Here is a 14,216-nt window from a genome sequence, read left to right as displayed (position 1 = left end):
AATTAGGGAAACAACTGTTAATAGAGATACCACACAACGTTAAGTGTTCATGCAAATCTCAGAGCTTTGAACACTGAAAATGGCTGGCTGTGTTCCACTGCAACCACTGTTAGGAATCTTGATAAACCTCTGAAGAAACATGGGGAGGAAAAATTAGAGATGTCCACACATACTGGGGCTTTAAGGCCATTCAGTTGCACTGTCGTGTTTCTGTGTTTCCTAACTAGTTTTGTTTGTTTGTTTGTTTGTTTGTTTGTTTGTTTTTGTTTTTGTTTTTTCTCTCCCCTTAAGGGAGCTGAGCTTGGAAAACCTTGTTCAAACCATACCTTTTCCAGTCTGATTTTTGCAAGACCGCTGCTGTGCTTTGCAAACCAGAGCTCCATAGAGAAGTGCCTCTTCCAGCGCCTCCTCCAGCCAGCAGCCAGGTTGGAGGCCTTGTCTTGCTGTCGTACAGCTGCCCAGCAGCAGCAGATTCTTTCTGTGCTGTCAGGACAGGCCTTTGCTCCTCTAGATCGGAACTGAAACAGAAATCCCAGTTATCGTCATGGGAGATGTCTGTCTGGTTGGATTGATGGTGCTTGTGTACATCTGGTTTCCCAGGGTTGCTGCCCAGAATCTCATAAAAAACCCCAGGGACCAGAACACAGAGCATACCCTCCTGATTAATGAAGTCAATGCTGACACTCCAGGCATGGACACTTCTGAGTTTGTGGAGCTCTATCACACCAGCGGCCGAACGGCCCGTTTGGATGGCTACTATCTGGTTTTCTACAATGGCAATGGAAACCGAGCTTACAAAGTTTTGAACCTTCAGGGCAAGGTTACTAATGGCCAAGGGTTCTTTCTCGTTGGGTCCCCTTCTGTGAACCCGGCAATAGTGATTCCTAAGAACACAATCCAGAACGGCCCCGATGCGATCGCTCTGTACTATGGGAAAGGGAACTACAAGGAAGGCATGGATGTCACAAGTAGAGGACTGGTAGATGCCTTGGTCCATAAGACTAAGAAGATGGACAGAGCGGACACTCTGGTCAGTGTACTGACTCCTGGCAGAGATGCTTTTCTGGAGGACTCCACCTTCAGGACCACGGATGAGTCAATAGAAAGGTGCCGCGGGGCAGATTCTCAGTGGATCTTCCAAGTGGCCGTGCCTACCCCAGGCACAGACAACCACTGCATCCTGACTTCTCAGCTGAATGCGTCTGCTGTCCTGATCAGCGAGGTCCACGCTGCCTCTTCTGCCGAAGACTTTGAGTTCATAGAGCTTCAGGGTCCCCATTCCACCATGCTGAGGGACATCGTTCTGGTGCTGATTGATGGTCGGACCAAAGACATCTATTTCACCATGGACGTTTATGGCAAAACCTCAGCGGATGGGCTTCTTCTGCTTGGTCCAGCACACAGCAAAGCCCCAGGTAAGCACTGCGCTTTCATGGCTATCTTGGCACTGAGGGAGCCATCGGCCAGGTTTGGGGCTGGAGGATACTGCCTCTTTTTATTGTGGTTTGGCATTCTGATAGATGGGCGAAAACATGAGCTCAGTGCTCAGTGGCAGATAAAAGAGCTATTAGTGCAAATTGAAAAAGAATTGCATAAGGAAATAAAATATTAGAAATTATTAAGAGGAGAATTAAGAGGAGAAAAATGGAGGTCTTATGACACTGCATAAATTCATTATTTGCTTGCATTTTGTCTTGTGTGGTACAAATTCTTAATCTCATAAGGATATGTTAGGACTGCAGAAATTCAGAGAAGGTCAGGGATGGTCAGTGCTCTGGAAATGTTTCCTCAGAAGAAGCAGCTAGGTATGCTGGTGCTCTTCAGCCCAGTAAAGCTTAGGAGTGCCATGGCAGAGGTTTTAGAAGTGGGAGCAGCCTGAAAAAGATGGGCAGGGGTTGATTGATTGCTCTCCCATCTGGTACAAGAACTAAAGGGCATCGGAAGAAGCTAGAAGGTGGTGGTTTTGGGACAAGTGGGTGGAGGCAATGTGCTTCACAACAGGCAGAGCTGCTCAGGCGAGGAACCTTGAGAAAGATGGAAGTTCCCAAGTGCTTAAGGGGAAACCAGGCAGGTTCAGGAGAGAGTCATCCTGTAGATTTGCTGAACACACACAGCTGCATCCATCTGAGGTTTCTGAGGTAGAGTTAGACAGACAACATTCAGGGAAGTATCGTGTGTGTTCATCATCATCTTCCCCAAATACCTAGGTATGGTCAGGGTCGGTGGGAAGTGAGCTTCTGCTCTGACCCATCCTGGTGTCCGCAGGCACTGCCTGGGAACGTGCTGTGCTACGCCAGCGCAGACAGAAGGTGCCAGGAGGGACCTGGCTTGTGCCAGGGGACGCCATCCTGCTGCTGGCCAGCCTGGCTGTGCCACGTCCCCTTCCCCACCCGTGGCTTGGGGCTGCTCCCAGCAGATGCAGGCTCCCCCCAGAAAAGCAGGAGGGCCGTTCTCTCAGTGCGCCCAGACCCGTCGGGGTTGTGCTGCCCTTGCTGCTTCCTCCTAGAGCTTCCAGGCCACCAGAGGAGGAGGAAACGTCTCATTATTTTGGGCACTTCAGAGGAAGATGTTGCCAGCTGGAGGCCCTGACTCTGCAGCTGTCTTGTGCAATTCCCTGACTCATGATTCCTGAGTCAGGCTGTGTGTTCATCGCTCACAAACCCGGTTCCCATCTGTAATTCATGAAGTACCCAGAACTGCTGTTCTGCAGTCAGCAGGCAGGATGCTCAACAAAGTCGAGCAAAGCTCAGACGATGGGGGAAGCTGAAGTGCTCTGCACTGAGGTTTGTTGTCTCTGTGGCAGCTCTCCATCACGTCTCACACCAGGGGGCTAAGCCCCAAATAATCCCAGAAGAGCCCATTCTCTGTGTGGGCTCTACTCTGCCCACCAGAAAAGCTGCTTTGCTTCTCCCTGGGGGCTGCCAGCAGCTGGTAGGCTTGGGGGGCTCCAAGGGATGCAAGGGCACAGCCAGCTGCAGGCTGAGCAGGACATTTCTGGGGATGGCGTTTGACTGTTCCTTGGGGCTTCCTCAGGTCAGGAAGGAGGCTGGAGATGCACTTTGGCCTTTTTTTTTTTTTTTTCAGACAGTGGCATGGGGGAGCAACCGCTTTTCCTTGCCTCTCTGCCCTGAGCTCTCAGTGCAAGGGGAAGCATGGAAATGGAAATGTCAGCAGTGCTGACAAGGAGAGCAGAAATGCTGCTGCTCACTGTGCTCAGCAACTCCCTCTGTGTGCTAGGGAAATAGCGGGGGAAATAGGGAACAGTACGTACAAGGAAGGAAATGGGGAAAGTCCTCCAAATTTCAGCTTCAGTGCTGTCTGCTGGTATCCTGGACCCTTGCTGTGAATAAGTTTGTGTATATATATGTGAGTGTGTGTGTTTGTAAAAACAAAACAAGGACAATTACTGAAACGCTATAATTTTTTTAAAATATTTTTCTGTACCATCAGAGTAATTGCTACCTTAATGCTTAGTTCATTTTGCAGATGTCTTTCGGAATTAAAAAACGACTTTACTGTAAGCAACATCACATCTGTACTTGTTTTCCCATACCCCTTCTTATGCATGGACCAGCTTTTCTGTTCTGCACCAGAGCAGCAGAATGGGAGCTGCTCACATTTCCTCCTCCAGACCACGAATCTGGCCACCAACAGGGAAATTCAGGCTGTAAGGACGTGGGAAATGTTAGCGAGCAGGAAGAGGAGGCTGTGGGTGCCCAGCCTGCACTGATCAGCCCACCCCAGATATTTTCTAAGTTACTGCAGCTGAAGTGATGCCGTTTTCCTGCTCCAGAGGAATTGCTCGTGTGTGGCTCATGGAGCATCATCCCTCACATCTGCTTTATGGGGTGTCACTCCCTTACGGCTTACATGGTGTCATTGTTCCTTTCCTTGGTGTGCAGTGGACTTGCCGTTCCCAGAGAACTCTACTCACCCTGTCCTCAGGGATGGCCCCAACGCCGTTGCCCTCTACAGAGGCAACACCAGCAGCTTTGCCCTGGGGAAGGTGCTGCCGGTGGCTGGCCTGCTGGATGCCTTCGTGTACACAAACAGCGAGGGAGCGAGCCCCGAGCTGCTGGAGGCCCTGACGCTGGGCAGACCTGCCCTAGAGAGCACACGGTGAGATGGGTGGGGAAGAGGGTTCGCTGTGCAGTGGTCCTTCCTGCTAGGGTCCTCCTTGCCCCATGTCCCCAGCCCTCCGCAGAGCAGTGCAAGCTGTGAGGAGATCCAGGCTGCCTTGGGGAGGTCAGGGGTGGCGGGCGCGTACGTCCCCAGGTGGGTCGTGACTGCTCTGTGACAAAATGGCTCTGCAAGCAGAGCCCTTGTGCAGTGAGTGCTGGTGGCATCTCGGCTCTCGTCCTGTCCCAGCTGGGGCTGCAGGTTCCAGGCATCCCCACCCAGCCCTGGAGAGGGCAGGGCTGGAAGATGAGTGCCACCTCCAGACCAGTCCTGTCCTCCTACCAAGTCTTGCCCAGTCAAAGTGGGGAGGCGTCCCCCTCAGCAGACCTGGCACTGCAGAATAAAGTATCTGGGGAGAAATCTTATGACCAAATCATTACTGTTTATTATTTTATTGTTTTATTAATTCATTATTTTATCTTTTTATTAATTTATTATTTATAAAACTCTACTGGTTAATATCATAGATTTTCCAATACCACTTTCAAAAAGAAAAGGTTTTCCTTAGCTTTAGGATGGAATTTCAGCTCAAAATGAGGATGAGGGAGGGACTTTGGTATCTCTGGTAGTGATGATTCTCACCTGGCCCAGGTGGAAATCCCTGCTTTGCTTCACCCAGACCAAGGCTGGAGGCTGAGCTACACTTCATTTTAATTGAGCCACTTTCTTTTTTTCTGTTTTTTGAAGAGCATAGATTTTTCCCCAGTGAAGGTTAAAGGGAACATTAGTAACCTCAGACTTCTGTGAGACACGAGTACTGTTTCCTTTATCTGTGAGGCATATGCTGCTAACTGGAGAAAGAGAGGACAGAGTGGGTGAAGGGCAGTGAAGCAGGTTGAGGAGCAGAGGCAGTGAGGTGCCGCTCACATGAAGTTGCATGGGTAGGAGCAAGCAGTAATAAAAATCATTTGGGCAAGCTCTTGCCTGTGCTTTTGCTCTTGGACTCCTTTTTCATCAAGCTCTTGGGCGCCTTTTTCAGATAAGGAGGCACTGATGAGGGTGGGATGTGTCTCCAGACCCTGTGAAGGAAGAAGACTTTAAGTGCCTGGTTTCACCCTATGGTGCAGGCAGATGTGAGTGGAGGGTGAAAAGCACTCATGTCTCTGGCTGCCAGGTTGTGTTTTCTCTCACATACACGTCTGTTTCTTTCAGGCACCAGCTGGGAAATGTGTCCATGAGCCGGTGCAACTGCTGCTCTGTGACCCGGGACTCCTTGTCCTATGTCCTCAGCCAGCCTACCCCTGGCAAGTTCAATGATTGCCCCAGCAAACGCTTCAGCCAGACGGTCTCCTTCTGCCTTCTTGTAGCAGGTGGGTATCAGATGCCTCTGCTCCTCTCTCTAGGTGGACCACCTAAGGACAAGAGCATGTGCTCAAAGCCAGAGCTGTCAGGACATCCCCCTAGGGTTGTGCTGGGGTACGTGCAGATACACCAAAGGAAATACAACCAGGACATCTGACTTTTCTCTGCAGTATTGTTCTTTGTGGCCATGTAACATGTAATCTGGGCTGAATTTCCCCAGTCTTCATTCTCGTACACAACTGCTCTGGGTGCAGTGGAACCATTTTGGCCCTCAGAGTGATGAGCAGGAGCTGAGTTGCACCATCCCAGAATGAGCTAGAACCGTGAATGAAGTTGGAGTGGCTAGGTAACAGTAGGCCTTTTGTTTCCTAGATTGCCAGGAGTGGCTCTCAAAGTCAGAAGAAGTCCTGATGACTCTCGTCCAGGCCTTTGACCGATCCTGCAGCTGTGGAGTTTCTCCTGCCTACTTCAAAGGTGAGGTGGTCAGGAGTGGGGCAGCCCAGGGAATGCCAGGGGCTAATGCCCATCCACTTCTGATTGTCAGCCCTCGGTTCCCTACTGAATTGCATCGTCCTGGCTTGGATCCCAGCTAATCTAGACTTGGTGCTGATCATGAAAGCATTGCGTGTTAGACTTGGAGTTGTGCTGTTCTGCAGTGTGCTCCCATCTGCAGCTCTGCCAGGCAGCTCACATCAGTGCTCATTTGCAGACCACCAGTTATTTTGTCCTTGAGCATTTGCTGTCAGACAGATGTGGCAACAGGGCTGATGTCTCAGCTGAGTTTGTTGCCTAGCTGGCTTTGTGATCCATATGAATTAAACCAAGTTTTGGCAGAAATGCAAGCGGGCTTACTGGTCTGTGTTGTTCTTCTGACATCCCTGCTAGATTAGTACTCAAGTGTGATGAGCACATGCAGATACATGAAGAGAAGAGCCATGACTTTATAGCATGCATTGTCAGAGATAATATGTTCAGCTCAAGATGTTTAGAAGCCCCAAAGTGATTGTTCCATTTGCTGTTGGGGCTGCAAGGCTTCTGAAAGGATAAGGATGTACCTGGGTGGGCTGCGTGACCTGGTCCCAGGCATGGGCAGACGATCTGCAGGGCTCACAGGATTGCACTGACAGCACAAGCTGCACACCCAAACCCTTCCCCTGCGTCAGTCTGACCAGGAGGGAGACGAGCTGCTGAGCTCTGTGTCCTTTCCAGGAGAAAGTGCGTTTTCAGAAGGGTGATGGCACTGAAGCAGTTCTCTTCTTGCCTCTGCAGATTCAGAGGTGGCCTGTCGGGACCTGGGGCTTCTGTTCACCACCCTGCTCACTGCAAAGTCAGAAGACCAGCTGAGCAGCCTGCTGCTAGCCTTCAACACCTTCCTGGAGAGCCCCAGGGTTGTGAGTTTTGACAGAAGGAATATCACAGTAGAAAGCTCCTGCTTCAAGGATATTAACATGCCAGACTTACCTCCAGGTACCGGTCATCATTCATGTATGTTGAGGGACACCGTGTTTGAGGGTGGGCGTGTGGATCTAGCTCAGCAGAGCAGGGAGGTTTGCGTCCCTGCATTTCCCTATCTGACAAAGATCCCCTCCATTTCTGTCTCATCCAGCTGCTATGTGTTGCTCATTGTCATATTAAATGGCATGGATGAGGGTATTGAGTGAACCCTCAGTGAGTTTGCAAATACACCAAGCCGAGTGGTGCAGCTGGTACACCAGAAGGAAGGGATGGCATCCAAAAGGACCTGGTCAGGCTGAAGAAGTGGGCCCATGTGAACCTAATGAGGTTCAAAAAGGCCAAGAGCAGGGTGCTGCACCTGGGTGGGGGCTATCCCAGCTGTGAGCACAGACTGGGAGAAGAACTCACTGAGAGCAGCCCTGTGGAGAGAGACTTAGGGATTCTGGCAGACAAAGACAAAGATTTTCAGCCCAGAAAGTGAACTGCATCCTGGGCTGCATCAACAGAGGGGTGGGCAGCAGGGGTGGGAGGGGACTGTGCCCCTCTGCTCTGCCCTTGTGAGGCCCCACTTGGGGTTCTGCATCCAGGTCTGGGGCCCCCAGCACAAGAAGGATGTGGGGCTGTCAGAGTGAGTGCAGAGGAGGGCTACAAAGATGATCAGAGGGCTGGAGCACCTCTCCTATGGGGACAGGCTGAGAGAGCTGGGGCTGTGCAGCCTGGAGAAGAGAAGGCTCTGGGGAGACATCACTGCAGCCTTCCAGTACTTAAAGGGGGCTTATATAAAGGATGGAGAAGGACTCTTTAATTGGGTAGATAATGATAGGACAAGGGGGAATGCTCTTAAACTAAAAGAGGATAGATTTAGACTAAACATTAAGAGGAAGTTCTCCACTGTAAGGATAGTGAGGCACTGCAAGAGGTTGCCAAGAGCAGCCGTGGATGCCCCATCCCTGGAGGTGTTTGAGGCCAGGCTGGATGGGGCCTTGGCCAACCTGATCTAGTGGGTGGCATCCCTGCCATGGCAGGGGGTTGGAGTTAGATGATCTTTAAGGTCCCTTCTGACCCTGGCCATTCTGGGATTCTATGATCTGGAATAAAAGCAAACTGTTGTTAGAGCTATTAGGCAGAGTATTGCCAGGACATTTGTAAGGGGTCTGGAGCACACAGATTTAAAAAAAAAAAAAAATTAAAAAGTGGGGTTATGGTCAAAAAGATATTCGGCTCCTTTATTTTACTGGTGTCTGTATGCAGACAAGCTGTGAGGAGCCATAGAGGGAGTTTCTTTACTCTCCCGTGTTTCCTCTGGGTGCAGGGACACCTCTACAAGCTGGGGCTGCGTGTGAGGGGCAGCTCCCATCGCCAGCAGGGCATGGGGCTCACAGAAGGCATGGCACAGCCTGGCTCCCTGTGGGTGCTGCAGAGGCCCATGGGGATCTCTGTGCATTGTTGCAAGAGGAGGAATGTGTGTGTTGGGGCGCTGGGCTGGCACCCGCAGTCTTCTGCTGAATTTGGTCACACCCCAGCAAAACTGTGCAAAGCTGTTCTTTGCCCAGGGTGCTGTGCCTGGCCCACGTTCATGACATTTCTGTTTTCCAAGGTGTCCCATCACAGGTTCCAGAGGGGACTCGAGTGCCCTCTAGGCAAGTGGGTGAGCTGCTCATCAACGAGGTGAACCCAGACAACCCGGGGGGAGGAGAGGACGCAGAGTACATAGAGCTCTTCTACACTGGACGGACACACTTTGACCTCCAGAGATACTGGTTGGTCCTCTACAACGGCAGAAACAGCCGGGCCTACCGGGTGCTGGACCTCTCCGGACACCACACGGACGAGCTGGGTTATTTCCTGGTGGGGAGCAGCACCGTGCACCCAGCACCCATGGTCAGGCTGCCCCCCAACACCATCCAGAACGGGGCCGACGCTGTGGCTCTTTACTACAGCAACAGCACCCTCTACATGGTGAACATGGCTGTGACCGCTGAGGGGCTGGTGGATGCTGTGGTGTACACATCCCGAGCGGATGAGAAGGCGGAGAAGTTGCTCGAAGTGCTGGTACCGGGGCAGAGCATCCTTTACGAAAATGATTCTCACAGCACTGAGGATGAGTCCCTGAGCCGCTGCCACGGCCTGAGTGCAAGACTCCAGAGCAGCTTCCAGGTGGGTTGGTGGCAGGTGTCTGTACTCCAGCTAGAGCCACTGGGAAAGAACTGGTTGTGTTTCGGTATGGCCTTGATTCGGGAAAGCGAGGCGTTCTGGTGACACGGTAGCACAGCACTTCACATCCCTGAAACTCCGCTTCCCATAGGCCAGCGTGTGAAGGACCTGCCTCAACCACTGCTGTGATTAATTTGTGTTAATTTGTCCCAACTGTTCTTCCTGGTTTTAAGTGTCTAGCTTTATATAGCTCCCCTGAGGGAACGCTGGCGGAGTATGTACACTTCTCCTGTTCCCCTGCTGATGTCCTCTGGGATCAGGTCGGCACAGAATGCTCGGGTCAAAAAACAAGGCAATGAAAGAAGCAGAAGAGGTCTGCTGGCAGCAGGGAGGTGCTGAGTGGGCTCTGTGGTCACGTTCAAAGGGATGTTTGCAGTGCGAGCGGACCCCACATGGTGCTGGCAGGGATGGGACCCCGGAGCAGCTGGGGGGAGGCAGAACTGCCACGTCCCTGTCAGGCCTTACCCCTGTGGGGGATATGTACAGGCAGTAGGGATGTGAGCAGTGGGATCAGTGGCCATGGCAGCAGCTTTGTGTCTCCCCATAGGTGACGGCAATGACACCGCTCGGGGAAAACTCCTGCGGCAGCCCCCACGTGCCATCGCTGCCTGCTGTCCGCATCAGCGAGCTGGGGCTGGCAGGCAGCGGGGCTGGTGGCTTTGTGGAGCTGCAGGGGCCGCCAGGGACCAGCCTAGATGGCCTCAGCCTGGTCATCTTCACCAGCCAGGAGGGAGCCGCTCATGGCAGCGTCCCGCTGGGTGGCAACCTCAGCACCTCGGGCCTGCTGCTGCTGGGCGACAGGAACGGTGAGACGGGGCTGGGGGAAAATCTCCACTCATCCTCTGAGTCTGTTACTTCTGTCTTTTCTCCCTCGGCCATTCTATTACATGTTTTTCAGTGTTTGTTCCTCCACTGGGGCTCTGCCAAGCGGGGAAGGTGGGAGGGCTGGGTGCTGGGACTGGGGTCTTTGAGGGATGCAGGGCCACTGGGGCTGGTTGAGCCTTCACCCTCTGCTGCTGCTATCTCCTGCTGGCCCTGCCACAGCATTGCCTTGGCATATCTGCATGCACAGAGCTCTATGTCTCAGAGGAACCTTGGGCTTTTCAGAAATAGGCCTTTGCAGCAGGCAGGTCCTTCTCTCAGCTGTGCTTTGCCCCACTCACCATCACTATTTTGTCTCACGTTTCTATCCTTGGAGCTCTCTCCAACCTCTCTCTAGATGTTCACCCTGTGTATTCTCCTGGCATTTCCAGACGGGACAAAACTGATGTTTGAGGACATTGCTGCTACCAAAGGCTCCAGCGCTATAGCTCTGTACAGCACCAGCGTGATTCCTAGTGGCATGAAGGCAACGTCAGAGAACCTGGTGGATGCCCTGGTGTATACATGTGGGCCAAGCATGGTGGGAGGCCGCTTGGATGTCCTCGGCCCATTGTACACTGTGCCCTGCAAGGATAACAGGTGAGGCCACTTCTCTGGAAAATAGCTCCGGGTTCTTGGTGCCCAGAGCCTCGGTTGGCACATCACTGAGCTTGCTGCCTTGTTCTGTGTCCTGTGTGGCTGCGTGTATTCACCAGCCTGGTGAGGGAAAACGGAGAGGTGGGGAGCACATCACAATGGAAAATGTTTCCTCTTCTTTGGTGTGGGGAATTGAACTTTGTTACTCCACTGCTCGTTTAACTTGCTTCTCCCAAGGGATGAAAATGGCATTGCATGGAGGAGTGCAGCCTTTACAAATAGCAATTCTATATGATTCTTTGCCAAACTTTTCTTTCTATTTATTTATTTATTTTTAAATCCCAGTGAGCAGAACAAAACAAAACCTGGCATCCCTTTTACTCCGATGTGGCGTTTGCTTAACAACAAATGGGGTTGAGCGTTTCTCTTAGTGGGAGTGGTGGGAGTGCCAGCAGAGTTTCTCCTGTCCACAAGGTCACCTCTTTTAGCTAAATCTGTCATCCTCATGTCCTCTGCCTTGCTGTCCTACCTCATTGATGGAGGCTCTAAGTTTGCAGCCTGCCCCTGTGAGCACGTGTGCACAGAGCCACAACCGTATGGGTCCTATTTTCCCAGAAAACAGAGATCTCCAGCTTCTGGCTAGCTTAAGCACGCACTGAAATACCTTCACCAGAAACCAGTCACATCAAATGGGTTTGCTGTGGCCAAGCTCAGGTCTGACGGGGTCAGCTGGACCTGTCCCTGTGACAGCCCTGCAAAGGCTGATGTCAGCTCCAGCAAACTGTTCGTCATCCCCAGCAGTGTCGGGCATGGGGGCATGGGGTGGGATTTGTGGATGAAGCCTCCAAGAGAGGTGTGAGAGGCACTGCTGAGCTCACATTACTCTTCTGGGGGACAGGCCTGTGTCCCTGAGTCGCTGCCCCTCCGGTGATGCCAGCACAGAGCTACAGTTTGCCATCTCAGAGCCTACCCCTGGTGTGCAGAACAGCTGTCCGCAGGATGCCTTTGCCGTGGCTCTGGACTTGTGCTTCCTGACACCCAGTAAGCAGGGCTGTGTGCCCCTCCGCCCCCCTTATCCCTCAGGGCACCTCCCACCCCCCGTATCTCCCAGGGTGGGCACCCTGCTCCCTTCCCTGGTGCGTTGATGCGATGGAAAGCACACCACTATCCCAAGCAGGCAGCCTTGCTTGCAGTTTCGGTGTGCGGAGCGCAGTTGGGAGGCAATCACCAGGCCTAAGCTGCATCCAGGCAATTGCTTCTCCACTTCTCCTCGTCCCTTAGACTGCTCTGCCTGGACCGTGCACCACAGAAGGACACTGGAAAGCTTTAGAAGGGTCTTGTTGAGCTCCCTGGAGGAGGAGTGCTCCTGTGGCATCTCTGAGCTCTACCTGCAAGGTCAGTGCCCCGCTCCATCTGCCTGGTTTGCAGTGCCCCCCCCTTGCCCACGCTGCTGGCTCCAGGCACGGAGAGTTGTGTCCCTGCCCCGCCGGAGGGGCCAGGAGGTCTCATCGCTGGGGGGCAGTCCCTTCTGCAGCAGAAGGGCTCCCCCCTGCTCAAGGTGTGCTGCTGCTTCTCCACAGGGCTGAACCTGACGTGTGTGAACTCCGTGGTGAAGGTCTCGGGCCGGGTGCGTGCTCGGCTGCCAGTGCAGCAGCAGTCCATTGAGAGCTGGCGCCGGGGCCTCCTGGCCAGCCCCCACCCCTTCTCCGTGGATGGAAGAGTGCTGAAAACCAGCCCTGAGTGCATCGCCCCCAGAAGCACACCAGCGTCATCACAGAGCAGTTGTGAGTCGGGAGCAGAGCTGTGCGCGGGGACCTCCATCCAGCGGCACCAGCGGGGCTGAGGCTGGGCTCAGACATCTGGTGCTGCTGCTTACACAAGGCTGTCTTGTGAAGCTGAGGGGTCGTTAGATGAAGCATAACGATGGCTGGCTTCCCCTGGTGCAAGGGGCAATGGGGTAGCCACCCTGCCGTGTCCATGTCCCTGCAAGTTCAGCTGCCACATCCCCTAGCAAGGCTGGGGCAGCCGTGTGCTGCTGGGCGCAGAGCAGAAACCCTAAAGCCAGCTGCTCGAAGCTGGCTGAGGCTGGAGCAGGAGCACTGTAGAGTGTTTGCAGGAGGGTTAGGGGGGATGTGACGGGGCTGGAGCTGGCTGGGCAGGGTCCTGACTGCAGTGTCCCATCTCTGCCTTTACACCCTCAGCCTTTCTGCGCAGCTGGGAGATCGCCCTGTTGGTCGTGGGAGCTCTGCTGCTCGTGCTCTTGCTGGTTGGCCTGGCGTTGCACTTCATCAAAAGGTAAGAAATGGTCATTAAGGTTAAGGCAATAATTGCTAAAGCTGTAAGTGACACCAGGTGTGTCACTGAGCATTATGTAAAGCCCATCGGCCCTGCTTACAACATGCTGTGGGGGAGAGAAAATCGCTGAAGGCTTGTGCACGAGGGGCAGCGAGGGGAAGAGCTGCTCCTTTGAGCAGACCGGGAAGTTACGGGTGGTTTAGCATAACCTGGAAACAGCTTCCATAGCTCAGCACAGCACCATTTTAAACAATTACTTGGTGGCCCTGGTGTTATTAGCAGGTAGACAGCTGCTTAACACTTGAGTGGTCAAAAACAGTGTTGGTGGGTGTGTTATTTAGCCAGTTTAGGCAATTTATTTTGGTGAATATTCTGTGATCTTTTATTGTTGGCTAGGATGCTGCTGGGCAAGTGTTGGAAGTTTGGAAAGTTCTTGAAACACATTTGGAGAATAGAAAAAAACTCTGTGTATTTTATAAAGGAATGTAAAAAATACTTTAAGTCAGGCTTAAGGAATCTCTCAGAAAACAGTGTGGTTTAAAGATGATCTACATGTGCCAGGTGACGGTAGGTGTTCTGCCCTGGTTTTCCCCAAAATGCTAAAAGACACCTTAGTAAACCCTGTGCCTGCTGAAGGCTGGTCATCCAGCCTCTTTATTTTAAGAGCAAAGCTGAGACGCAGCTTTAGTATCACTGGGTGAGTTCCTGGCACCAGGACACAGAAGGAGAGATGGGATTGTCATTCCCTGCCTTCTGCAAAAGAGCAGAGCAACTCATTTTGCCTTTTACATTGTCCATTGCTTTTCAGACATCCCCAAAACTACACCAACATTGAAATGAATGACTGCAGGGAGATGGCAGCAGACTTCTAAGGCTCCCAGGCACAGCTGCAGTGGCAGAACCACCTCCACCACCAGGGCTGGACTTGTGTATGCAGGCGGCAGAGCGGCTGTTCTGCTCCCTCTTCCTCCACAGTTGCTGCAAGGAGTTGTGTACGTATACGTGGGTGTACACACAGACACACACATCTTTCTGTACGTGTGTCTATATAGAGAGTTTGGATGAGTTTGGAGAAACAGGCTGGTGAACGACTTTGTGCTGACTGTGGTGTAACCAGAAAGAAGGAAGTCTCCTTGGCTGACACACACCCCTGAGGCAGCCCAAGTCCTGCAGCCTCCCTTAAGGCCCTGTTACCCAGACAAGGGATGTTCTCAGCATTGTGCCTCTAAAACCTCTCTACTCCTGCAGCTCTGTACTGCCAGCAGCCTGCTGTAGGAGAGCCCTTGCTGCTGGGGGACCAAAGCCAAGAGTTT

General features: G+C 52.6%; 1 protein-coding gene across 1 annotated transcript; it reads left to right on the top strand.

Annotated features, from left to right (window-relative positions):
• Positions 1 to 252: 252 nt before the first annotated feature.
• LOC137864784 (uncharacterized) lies at positions 253 to 13,995 on the top strand. Its single transcript, XM_068699270.1, has 13 exons — positions 253 to 1,415; positions 3,903 to 4,119; positions 5,332 to 5,489; positions 5,854 to 5,955; positions 6,751 to 6,948; positions 8,534 to 9,093; positions 9,698 to 9,956; positions 10,404 to 10,611; positions 11,507 to 11,649; positions 11,890 to 12,003; positions 12,189 to 12,392; positions 12,810 to 12,903; positions 13,712 to 13,995. The coding sequence occupies exons 1-13, from the start codon at positions 545 to 547 to the stop codon at positions 13,773 to 13,775; spliced, it is 3,192 nt and encodes a 1,063-aa protein (XP_068555371.1). The 5' UTR covers positions 253 to 544; the 3' UTR covers positions 13,776 to 13,995.
• The last annotated feature ends 221 nt before the right edge of the window (positions 13,996 to 14,216 follow it).

Source organism: Anas acuta, chromosome 15 (genome assembly GCF_963932015.1).
Source record: "Anas acuta chromosome 15, bAnaAcu1.1, whole genome shotgun sequence".
Classification (NCBI taxonomy): domain Eukaryota; kingdom Metazoa; phylum Chordata; class Aves; order Anseriformes; family Anatidae; genus Anas; species Anas acuta.
Note: the sequence above shows the minus strand (reverse complement) of the source record. Positions and strands in the feature narration are given on the sequence as shown.

What these genes read in the sequence shown, in the direction of transcription:
- LOC137864784 (XM_068699270.1), top strand. Translation starts at nt 545, where the DNA reads ATGGGAGATGTCTGTCTGGTTGGATTGATGGTGCTTGTGTACATCTGG. An exon ending in GACTCCAGAGCAGCTTCCAG is followed by an intron (nt 9,094 to 9,697) that starts GTGGGTTGGTGG and finishes GTCTCCCCATAG; the next exon opens with GTGACGGCAATGACACCGCT. An exon ending in CTTGTGCTTCCTGACACCCA is followed by an intron (nt 11,650 to 11,889) that starts GTAAGCAGGGCT and finishes CTCGTCCCTTAG; the next exon opens with ACTGCTCTGCCTGGACCGTG.